The following is a 12,473-nucleotide window of genomic DNA, read 5'->3' on the forward strand; positions in this document are numbered from 1 at the left end:
TTGAACAAAGAAGGGTTTCACCTGCTTCAATTGACTATTCCTCTTCTCTGCATACCCCGCTTAAGTGTCCACCATCTTCATCGTCCCGGCCGGCCGCGCTACACACTTGCACACACTCTGCAATCTCGCTTTCTCGCAGTTTGTATACATACGCAGCCATGTCAAGCGACAGCAAGGACGACAATTCTGCCAGCAGTTTGGCGCCCGATGATAGGTCAACATTGAATTCATCCTGCTCGTCTTCCATGAGTTCGGCGTCGATCCCAGACCTCCATTTTGTCTGGATCATGGAAGGGACGCTGCCTCCCGAGTCGTCAGACGACAACCAGACGGACGAGGAGCCGTCGAAGGACGAAGAAGAGGACGACGACAATGAGGAGGAGGAGGACGAATGGTCGAATGAGAAGGAGCCATCCGATAACAAGAAGAAGAAGGACTAAATTGAGCAGAGTGTGTATATCTCTGTTTTCGTTCCCTCATATTAATTCGTTATCTCTGTTTCCCATGTCAATATCATCGCAGACAGTTAGCAATACGTATTCGACAGAGATCTTTTACATTATCACCCATAGGTTGGTTTCTTGAATTGTGTTTCATGTTGAGCACACAATTCACACAAAAAATTGTATGCGCTGTCTATAATGGTTGCACACAATTCTGATTACCGGCTTGTTTGCCGAGAATCACACACATCTTGTTACATCGAATTGTTTGTGTTCATCTCGATCATCGCAAACAATTCATCTGATTGAACTGTATGTCGTATATTGCACACACCTTGATATGGTTGCCCGTTTCGGTTGTTCTGGCTCATCGCAAATAGTTCTTCTGGATTAACCGTATGCCATGCATCATACACACAACTATAATCTGAATAGTGTTTGATGTCTCCGCCACCGCAAATGTTTTGTATCTTTTTGACGGTTTTTAGAACACGGTTTGCGATTAATGCATCGCACACAGTTTCGTCAAAGGGTCTCTCATTGTAGTCTCGCGTTTGGACCATCCTGCAGTAGTGGAGGTTGACGCCGAGGCCAAGCGCGTGTCTCGCCAGGCGGTGCTCTATGAACCGAGGGACGGCGACCTCTACCGCTACCGTCCCAATGGAGTGGCGTTGTGCTGCATCTCGGATAAGTAAGGGCGCGAGTTGCTCGCCGACGTCCATGGCGGAGACTGCGGCCATCACTCGTCATCACACACGCTGGCGGGCAAGATCTTCCACAATAGTTTCTACTGGCCCAACGCCCTCGAGGACGCCACCGAGCTCGCCAAGTCCTATGAGGCCTGCTACTTCCATGCCAAGCAGATCCACTAGCCCGTGCAAGGACTCTAGACCATCCTCCTCTCATGGCCTTTCGTGGTCTGGGGGCTGGATATCTTGGGGCCCATCCCTCGTGAAGTGGGTGGCTACTGTTACCTCTATGTTGTCGTCGACAAATTCACCAGGTGGGCAGAGGCCAAGCCCGTCCACACCATCCCTGCGGGATCTGCCGTCAAGTTCATCAAGGGCTCATCTTCTGCTTAGAGTTCCCTACCGCATCGTCAGGGACAACGGCACAAAGTTCACCAGCGGCCTCTTCAAGTCCTACTGCACCAACATCGGCACGCAGATATGCTACGGCTCTGTAGCGCACCCAAGGAGCAATGGCCAGGCCGAGCGTGTCAACGCCGAGGTCCTGAGGGGTCTCAAGACAAGGAGCTTCAACAAGAAGCTCGCGGCTTGCAGCAAGGACTGGTTTGAGGAGCTGATGTCCGTGCTATGGTCCATTTGCACCACGGCGACCAAGCCCACCAGCGAGACTCCTTTGTTCCTCGTCTACGGGGCTGAGGTGGTCCTTCCCGCCGAGATCAAGCACCAATCCCCGCAGGTTCTGGCCTTTTACGAGGCTCGCTAGGAGAGCCTGCAGGAGGAGGACCTCCTCCTACTCGAGGGCGCTCGCCACCAGGCGGCCCTCCGCGCGGCAAGGTACTAGCAAGCATTGTGGCTCTACCACAGCTGCAACGTACGCTCCCGCACCCTTGAGGCTGGCGACCTGGTCCTGCGTAGAATCCTCTCCAGAGAAGGAATTCACAAGCTCTCACCCATGTGGGAAGGCCCTTTCAGGGTAACACACGTCTCCCGGCCTAGCGCGGTGCGACTTAAGACGGAGGAGGGCGTTCCAGTGCCAAACACTTGGAACATCCAACATCTCCATAAGTTCTATTCGTGAACCCACGGATACAAGCGAAATGGAGTTGTACATGCTCTAGAGCTCTCTCTAACCACGCTGCCTCCGGCACATGAGATCTCCCGCCCACCACGTTGAAGCCCCATGCTCAGCGCTGGCGGACTACTTACCTAAGGGGCCTCCTGGCCATCACATCCTCACGCTGACCTATGTCCAGCACGGTAGCATGCCTCTCCGTACTTGAGAGGCCTCCTGGCCATCGCATCTTCAAGCTGCATGTGTCCAACACGGCAACATGTATCTTTTTGGTTGTGTAGCGAAGCTACTTCATGCATCAGTAAAGTTCGTTTCCTAAGCAGTACCGTGCGTCTCCATTTCGTATACTAACCTTTGGAGCAGCGCGCGCTCCCGGTCTCCCCTTTGGGTTCCGCACGAGCCAGGGCTAGAGACAGTGCATGCACTCAGGTCAGTCCCAACAGCGCTGAAGGACTCAAGTGACTAAGCTCTGGCTTGTGGGCTCGCTCCCGCGCATGCCACCTCACCAAGGTCCTTGGTATTGTTTTCTCCTCGCGTGCACCCGTAGGCGACTCCACGAGCGCACGCCAGTTGTGCTATTTGCGAAAACTCGACAGCTTTCTTAAATGCAGGGCTCGGAAGGCCTCGGGAGCCCCCCTCGGGAGGCCAAGACTGTGGCACCTCGTGACCAACGGGTCGCACGGCCGCGACAGACGGCAGGGCGGCAGACCGCCCAAAAAGAAAAGTCCTAAACACCCCTTGAGCCTTGATGGCACCCTCCAATTTTTTTCCTTCTTATTCTTCACCTTGAGGCATTTTCCGCTCTTTAGCATAGTCCCCCCGAATGTCCAAAGGGGGGAGGGGAAAAACAGGCATCGCGGAGGGCGTAGAAGGAAAGCAAAGCATTAATGAAAGTTACTGACCGGAACAAAAATTCAGCGTCCCCGCGGGGGTTACATTGGTTCTTATACAGGAACAAATCAAAAGAGACCCAAGCGAAGCACGGCCTGTCGGAGCCCGGCTCAACCGCCGCCTGCGCCTTGTCAAAGTCTTTGCTCTTGACGCTTGGGGAGTCGTCGTCGTCTTCGCTCTCACTGGTGGAGTCGGAGTCGCTGCCGCTCTCGCTCTCCATGCAGCACCCCATCCGGCCGCTGTAGACTCCGTTGAACTTCACGAAAAGCATGGCGTCCTTGTCGTATCTAAACTGGTGGGCCTGCCCTCGCTTCAGGCTGCGAGCGCGGGCGAACGTTTTCCACCCCAGCAATGAGGCTCCATCACCCTTGCGAAGGAGCCGGGGAGCTGGAGCTGACTGCGGGGCCGGCGGTACAGTCCCACAATGAACTCATCTGCCTTCTCCTCGGCATGGGCCTCTACATGGGGAGGAAGACCATCCGCCCCGCCTCGCTCGCTTTGACCGCGGCCGCCGCGTCCCCCGCGGCTGCGGGGAGTGGCTCCCCCACAGGCGCCCGAGCCACCCTCCATGGTGGCTGCAGAGGAGCGCATCCGGCCCCGAGCGTAGGCCTTCACCGTGGCCGCGGACGAGTGGGTTTGGCCCCAGCCTGCCTTCAGCGTCGGCTCTGGCGATGACGGTGCTTTCTTTGACTCCTTGCCTTTCTCAGTGGCGGAGATCTTCCTCTTCGGAGCCATGGAGTTCTGGGATGGACGACCGAACAAAGAAGAAGAGAAGTAGGGGATCAGCCGAGTTGGAGGCGGAGAACAAGAAGGGCAGCAATGATGCGCCAACGTGCCGCGCGCATGTTTTATCACCAAGACGGCGATTCCTGAGGCGCCGTGGGGAGTGGGGGCATCCCTGTTCCGTCAAGGCCGCCGCGCGTTGCCTCCTGGGCCTGTCAGTTGGTGTGCCTGCGCCGTTTCGATCCCAACGGGGCAGGTGGAGCACGCGCATCGCGGGCCCAGGGGCTACTATTGGTCTAGTGGATACCGGGGTACCACGGCTCGTGTGCCTATGGCCCGGTACGCGGCCCTCGAGCCCCAAGAGGATCGTCTCAAGCTGCCCCCTGGAAGCAAGGCACCTCGCGGGGAACCAGCCTTGTGTGGCTCCTCCGTTGGGAGTCGAGACGGAGCAAGTTTCACCAACTCCTCGGCAACCTCCCAAGGACGGCACTCAGGGCTATCTCGTGAGGCCCACCTCGTGAGGTCGGCTTTGGGGCTTCAGCCGTGAAGCTCGCACCTATCACATGGGTGACGCCCTGCTGTCAGGATAAGGATGGCAGGGTATGAAGGAGACCGGTTTTCACTTTGGTGCTAAGGGAGCAGCAGTGGCTGCCTCCCCCCAAAGCAAGTCCCAAAGCTATCTACTTTGGTGAATGAAGACCAAGGAAGCTCGGTGCCCAGGACATACGTCGCCGCCGAGCCCACACCAGCGTCAGGACAACACCTTTAGCAGGCAAAGACCACCTTTGGCCAGGATAAGCTTGCGCCCTTGTCCCCCTTCAAACTTGCCGCCTTGTGGAATCCCTTTCCCGCTCATATTTTGGGAGAAGAGGCCCGAGACACTATAAGAAGGGAGGACGGCCATTGTAGAGAGGAGGATCATCTCCTACCTCACCTGACCTTGTAGCTCCAAGCACACCGTCGCCCACCAGCAATCCCACCAAGTAGGAGTAGGGTTTTACACCACCACGGTGGCCCGAACCTGGGTAACTCATCTGTCCTCGTCGTGCTCTATGTTCATGTGTGCCCCCCGAGCCCTCGTCGCCGTCCACGTCTAGTCGATTGGGTCACGAATCAGAGCCCCAGTGATCAGACCTTGATTCACCCACAAGTCCGTGGACGTAGGTCCCCGGACTCCGACAGAGGGCGACAAAGTCTTGAGAACAGAGGTCGTGCTTGATAAGCAACCCGATGGCAAAGAGGTATTGAAGATTACCATAAAAATCCTGCACTCCGAGGGTGGGGGGGGGGACCGCGAATACAAAAGGATACTCATGTTGAATTTACCAAGCCCAAGAAGTTGGCAAATGGAAAAAGAGTGAAGCTAAGCTCAAGCGAATCAAGCCAACTTTTGATATGTTGTTATCCAAATATGCCAATCAAGCGGCCGGTTCTAGATCCAATCAGCCATCACCTTCGAAGCAATCAAGCTCACCTCTGAATCAAGAATTTCAACGCGATGCAAGGACATATGGGTCATGGGCACGGACACCATGGAAGTCGCCACCCCCCTATGCGCCATATTATATGGGAGACTTCAATGGAGGTCGGGGGTAGCCTCCAATGGCTCCTTATGCTTTTCATATGGGATGGGCAACCCCTAGAAGGCCTGCTCGTGAGAGCTTCATTATCCCACACAAGGTCGTTCGAGCCATGGTGCTAGTCGACCAACAAAAATTACTCACTACTGCAGGATGCTGCTAACGCGACACTACGATCAGAGACCCTTCGACGAAACTGTGTGCGATGCCATAATCGCAAATGGTGGTGCAAAAAAACCGTGAAAAAAGGTGCAAAGCGTTTGCGATGGAGGATGCATCAAATATGGTTCAGATTTTAGTTCCGTGTGCGATGCAGGGCATACGGTTTAGCTCAATTAACCGTTTGTGATGAGGAGGAACAAAAGAAATGGGCAGCCAGATAAAGGTGTGTGTGCGATGTACAGCATACGGTCCACTCGGATGAACTGTTTATGATTAGGCAACACAAAAGAAATGGTCAGCCAGATCAAAGGTGTGTGCGATATACGGCATGCGGTTCACTCGGATGAACTGTTTGCATTGAGACATGAGAACAGAAACGGTCCAAATGAACAAGATGTGTGTGATACGAGGCAAACAGGTCTGTAATCGGAAACGTGTGCGAAGACCGATAACAACACAAACGATTACTTCTAACAAGCCATGTGTGTTGTGAGCAAACGATTGCTGGTATACAATTGTGAGTAATTGATGAAAACATCACCGACAGGTTCCATTGTTTAGTCCGTGTGCGATGTGATTTTCTTTGTCCGCACAACATGTATGCTCTGTCTACACAGCATCAACATATATACTTAAAAAGACAGCATTCCATAACCAAGTTAAGCATACAATTACACAAGTGACTACACACATAACATTTCCACACACCAAAGAAAGCAATTACATGCATACTAAAGTAGGAGAAACAAGGATCTAATCATCTACTTATTGTTGTGACGACGCTTGCCATTGCTCTGCTTCTGGCTGGATCCCTGGCCGTTTTGGGGAAGGAGGCACTTCCTCATGTCAACGATCCGCCTGTACATGCCGTAGCTCGTGTACGCCTCCTTGTCCGTGTACACGACGTGAGCTTTCTCGAGTTTCTCCATCCAGGCCGAGTGCTAGGCACGCTTGTCCTTGTTGCATGAATCCTTCATGTCTCTGTAGTAGGGGTCGATGATGGCATCGGCGAGGTGAACTAGTGAGTCCTTCTCATGCTCCTTCCTACCCCGGATCTTGTATTGGCCCTGGATGTCGACAAGATTCTGGCAGGGGATGCCTGAATTCTCGAGCGCCTTTACATCGCTGGTGATGTCCACCGTAGCGAACATGTAGTGGGGGCTGTTGACAAACCTGGCGAAACACTCGCAAGGCCTTGTGGCTAGGCAGTAGTGGTGGATGAGGACGTGGAGGCGCACGCACATCTGGGCGACGGCGACCATGGGATGAGACCCGGCAGGAGCGCGGGTGTACTCGAGGTCGAACCCGACCACCTTGTACTTCTCCCCGGCAAGCAACACCTCCATGATGTGGATGGAGTGCTCCACCCAGACCGGGTCGTTGGTGTACACCACCAAGAGGTCCATGAACCTTCTGTGGGTGTCCACCACGGCACGCACTGCTCGTCGTCGGCAGCCGCTTGGAGCGCCCTTGGAGCCGCGCAGGATACCCTCTAAGAATTTCTCGTGGTGGGTGTGCTTCTTGCATTAGTGGGGCGCGATCGAAAGGTTGAAGAGACACAAGGGTAGGTTAAATGGCCGCTGTAATAAATGGGGCCGGCCGGCCTGTAATCGTCACGTCTTGTCACGGCATTCATAGCGGAGCATTCCAGTGCATGCTTGACAACACCGCACCGCACGCGTGGGCTCAAAGAGGTGCCAAATGTATCGTCGGTGAGCCTGTTCCCACGCTACCGCGCTGTTTACCGCGCAAGCTTCCCACCCGGCTAGTTTGGCCACGCGTCAGCTAGAAGAGAGACAAATTGTGGGCGTTTATTGGCAAAAAGCTTTGTAAAAACGAAGTGTGTGGGATGACTTTGGTCATAAGTTTACCCTTGGGTGATGAGGTCAAAGTTACACAGATGGGTGATGATGGACACCTGAGTGCGATAATTAATTATGTGCTCTACAGGGCGCACGGTGGAAGAAACCAACTGTGTGCAATAATGTCGAAGATGGTAGTCGAGTTAGCTATACAGATCGTGTGCTGTGAGATCGACAAGGTAAACTAATTCGAGAATGGTTAATAAAATCTAAGACCATTGCATATTCAGGTAAAAATAGTGCTAGCAATATACGAGTCTCATACTATGCCATTTCAACGATTGTACCACAAAAGCTCGAAATGTTACAAGGTTCAAATTCCATAGTTATATGGCTCAAATTCGAAGATTACAAGGTTCAAACTGATATTATAAATGAAATTCAGCCCATCTACTACAAACGCTCGCGCTGATCCGCTGAACATGGATATCAGAGAGGTTCAAACTAATATCATCGCTTCTAAGTCTGGCTTCGAAACCTCACAATTTTTGCAAAGGGGTCAGCCACTGAGAAGTCATGTATGGGGTTGACACGATGACTTTTGATTACTCTGTCATCTGAAGTTCCAAAATGAAATTTAGCATTTTTGGAGCCTACTCCATTCTGCCGCAGGCGTCGACGCTGATCAACAAACCATTCATTTTTGCGAAATAAATGAAGGGCAAACCTCATTTCCTTCAGCACCCTTGCTTTGAGAACAAAGAACCTGGCGAATATAATCTCCGGTAAGGTCCCACGGTAGGAGTTCAAAGTAATTTCTGAGAGATGCAGATCTAGGCATTCGACGTGATTGTTATATTGTATCACATTATCCACCAGTGGGCCTAATCTTATCTGCAAAAAAAGAAAATGTGTCAGTGCCTACCACTACTGCAGGATGCTGCTAACGCGACACTACGATCAGAGACCCTTCGACGAAACTGTGTTCGATGCCATAATCGCAAACGGTGGTGTAAAATAACCGTCAAAAAGGTGCAAAACGTTTGTGATGGAGGATGCATCAAACACGGTTCAGATTTTAGTTGCATGTGCGATGCAGGGCATATGGTTCAATTCAATCAACCGTTTGCGATGAGGAGGAACAAAAGAAATGGGCAAACAGATGAAGGTGTGTGCGATGTAAAACATACGGTTCACTCGTATGAACTATTTGTGATTAGGCAACACAAAAGAAACGATCAGCAAGATCAAAGGGGTGTGCGATGTACGGCATGCGGTTCACTCGGATGAACTGTTTGCGTTGAGACATGAGAACAGAGACGGTTCAAATGAACAAGATGTGTGTGATACGAGGCAAACAAGTCTGTAATCAGAAACGTGTGCGAAGACCAATAAGAACAGAGACGATTACTGCTAACAAGCCGTGTGTGTTGTGAGCAAACGATTGCTGGTATACAATTGTGAGTGATTTATGAAAACATCACCGACGGATTCCATTGTTTAGTCCGTGTGCGATGTGATTTTCTTTGTCCGCACACCATCTACGCTCTATCTACAGAGCATCGACATATATACTTAAAAAGACAGCATTGCATAACCAAATTAAGCATACAATTACACAAGTCACTACACACATAACATTTGCACACACCAAAGTAAGCAATTACATGCATACTAAAGTCGGAGAAACGAGGATCTAATCATCTACTTATTGTTGCGACGATGCTTGCCATTGCTCTGCTTCCGGCTGGATCCCTGGCCGTTTTGGGGAAGGAGGCACTTCCTCATGTCAATGATCCGCCTGTACATGTCGTACCTCGTGTACGCCTCCTTGGCCGCGTACACGACCTGAGCTTTCTCGGGTTTCTCCGTCCAGGCCGAGTGCCAGGCATGCTTGTCCTTGTTGCACGAATCCTTCATGTCTTTGTAGTAGGGGTCGATGATGGCCTCGGCGAGGTGAACCAGTGAGTCCTTCTCATGCTCCTTGCTGCCCCAGATCTTGTATTGGCCCTGGATGTCGACAAGATTCTGGCAGGCGATGCCCGAACTCTCGAGCGCCTTTACATCCTTGGTGATGTTCATCATAGCGAACATGTAGTGGGGGCTGTTGATAAACCTGGCGAAACGCTCGCAAGGCCTTGTGGCCAGGCAGTAGTGGTAGACGAGCACGTGGTGGCACACGCACATCTGGGCGACGGTGACCTTGGGACGAGACCCGACACGAGCGCGGGTGTACTCGAGGTCGAACCCGACCACCTTGTACTTCTCCTCGGCAAGCAACAACTCCATGATGTGGATGGAGTGCTCCACCCAGACCAGATCGTTGGTGTACACCACCGAGAGGTCCATGAACCTTCTGTGGGTGTCCACCATGGTACACATGGTTAACTACTGCTCGTCGTCGTCAGCCGCTCGGAGCGCCATTGGAGCTGTGTAGGATACCCTCTAAGAATTTCTCGTGGTGGGTGTGCTTCTTCCAATGGTGGGGCGTGATCGAAAGGTTGAAGAGACACAAGGGTAGGTTAAATGGCCGCTGTAATAGATGGGGGCCTGCCGGCCTGTAATCGTCATGTCTTATCACGGCGTTCATAGCGGAGGATTCCAGAATCCAGTGCATGCTTGACAACACCGCACCCCAGGCGCGGGTTCGAAGAGGCGCCAAATGTATCGTTGGTGAGCCTGTTCCCGCGCTACCGCGCTGTTTACCGCGCAAGCTTCCCTCCCGGCTAGTTTGGCCATGCGTCGGCTAGAAGAGGGACAAATTGTGGGCGTTTATTGGCAAAAAGCTTTGTAAAAACAAAGTGTGTGGAATGACTTCGGTCATAAGTTTACCCTTGGGTGATGCGGTCAAAGTTACACAGAAGGGTGATGATGGACACTCGAGTGCAATAATTAATTTTGCGCTCTGCAGTGCACATGGTGGAACAAACCAACTGTGTGCAATAATGTCGAAGATCACAGTCAAGTTAGCTATACAGATCGTGTGTTGTGAGATCAACAAGGTAAAATGATTCAAGAATGCTTAACAAAACCTAAGACCATTGCATATTAAGGTCAAAATAGTGCTAGCAATATACGAGTCTCATACGATGCCACTTCGACGATTGTACCACCAAAGCTCGAAATGTTACAAGGTTCAAATTCCAGAGTTATATGGATCAAATTCGAAGATTACAAGGTTCAAACTGATATTAGAAATGAAATTCAGCTGATCAGCTGCAAACGCTCGCGCTGATGCACTGAACATGGATATCACAGAAGTTCAAACAAATATCACCGCTTCTAAGTTTGGCTTCGAAACCTCACAATTTTTGCAAAGGGGTCAACCACTGAGAAGTCATGTATGGGTTTGACCTGATGACTTCCGATTACTCTGTCATCTGAAGTTCCAAAATGAAATTCAGCATTTTTCGAGCCTACTCCATTCTGCCGCAGGCGCCGGCGCTGATCAACAGACCATTCATTTTTGCGAAATAAATGTAGGGCAAACCTCATTTCCTTCAGCACCCTTGCTATGAGAACAAAGGACCTGGCGAATATAATCTCCGGTAAGGTCCCTCGGTAGGAGTTCAAAGTAATTTCTGAGAGATGCAGATCTAGGCATTCGACGTGATTGTTATATTGTATCACATTATCCACCACTGGGCCTAATCTTATCTGCAAAAGAAGAAAACGTGTTAGTGCCTACATGCAGTTTGAACATTACAACAGGCCTAGCTATTTGGTTTGCAGGATTTGTAAAATGCACTAACATGCCATCTTCGATCTGACATGATTAACATGGGCATTTGATTACATTCTAGCAAAATGTAGCCTTCTTCACAAGAGGTTGGAGTGGATGAAAAGTTCCCTAAGAAAACTACTACAGATGAATCCAAAGGAGAAATGTTTAGTTATTGTAACCATATGGATCAAGCAACCAATCTGGGGGGCATGTATGTACTGAAATCCTCCAAAAGAACCTTCAGAAATCGTAGTACATTGTCATTGTAAACTTGGAAAAAAGTGTCAGAAATTGAACTCCCTTATGGTTAACATTTAACAGGAAAGGAACATCACCTTGATATATAGCTTCTCCAGGAACGGAAAGCATCTCACGAAACTGACAACTTGCTCCAGGTCGGGCCTGATAGATTCTAGTGCCAAGACCTTCACTATGCGCAGTTTCGGGGTCAAGCTTGTCGGAATCATTTTCTGAATGACAGACGAACAAACATCTTCAAAATTAGAAATAATGTTAATTTGTAGAAGGAGAGGTAGAAGGCGGATGTTGTACCTAAATGGGTGTGGATCCAATAGCAAGTTCAGAGTATTTGTCAGACGAGTAGCCCACCACTGTCAATTTCGGCGCAGAAATGACATTGATTCTTGTTGGACCTTGTTGATCAACTACAAGTAATCTCTCAAGTGCAGGTGTGTCCTGGATGACCATACCGTGGTCCACCTTCTGTGATGCCTTCCTGCCGCACCAGCAACACACATAAATAGTCCGGAGAGTCATGGAGGTGATGTGGAAGGTACTCAACCCATTGATCGCCTGAAGACGAAGGTACTCGAGTGTAGTACAGCCACGGAGCAGGCGCTCCATGTCACCCTTTGAGAGGCAGACGGCGACGAGCTCGAGGTGCTCCAGTCGTGGTAGAATAAGAGCGGGCGCGTCATTAAGGGGCGGGAAAGGCAGTTCCTGAACTTGGCGACGCGCAATGTGGGCGCGAGGTGGAGTGCGGACATTGGCAGCGACCGCATATGCCCATCATCAAAAGTGAGCTCCTCGAGCTGATCTAGGGCGGGGGATCAGAACCAGTCGTCAAGCTTGGCTCGGTCCTTGCCGTTGGAACGGAACTTGCCCATTCTAAGGCCTTTGGTTGGGCCAAGGTGACTGCCAAGGATCTTGGAGAACGCATCCAAGCTTTTGCAATAGCAATGGCAGAGCTCGTGGGTGTCGATGAGGTCGAGAGGGCTGGAGTTCCATAGGGGCCGCCACCGCCGAGAAAGGAGGGTTGTCCGCGCCCCATATTTGATTGGGAGGAGGGAGATGATGACTCTCAACATATCATCGGGGAGGCTGCTGATTAAGTCTAGGCCTACTGGAGTCGCTTGCGGTTCTAGCT

At 51.2% G+C, this 12,473-nt stretch overlaps 1 protein-coding gene across 1 annotated transcript; it reads left to right on the forward strand.

Moving 5' to 3' along the window:
• The first annotated feature begins 1,421 nt into the window (after positions 1 to 1,421).
• LOC141040917 (uncharacterized) lies at positions 1,422 to 1,895 on the forward strand. The gene has a single exon (XM_073507031.1). The coding sequence runs from the start codon at positions 1,422 to 1,424 to the stop codon at positions 1,893 to 1,895; it is 474 nt and encodes a 157-aa protein (XP_073363132.1).
• The last annotated feature ends 10,578 nt before the right edge of the window (positions 1,896 to 12,473 follow it).

Source organism: Aegilops tauschii, chromosome 2, assembly GCF_002575655.3.
Source record: "Aegilops tauschii subsp. strangulata cultivar AL8/78 chromosome 2, Aet v6.0, whole genome shotgun sequence".
Lineage (NCBI taxonomy): Eukaryota > Viridiplantae > Streptophyta > Magnoliopsida > Poales > Poaceae > Aegilops > Aegilops tauschii.

Bases quoted from the DNA above. Each gene is read 5' to 3' on its own strand.
- LOC141040917 (XM_073507031.1), top strand. From the start codon at position 1,422: ATGTTGTCGTCGACAAATTCACCAGGTGGGCAGAGGCCAAGCCCGTCC.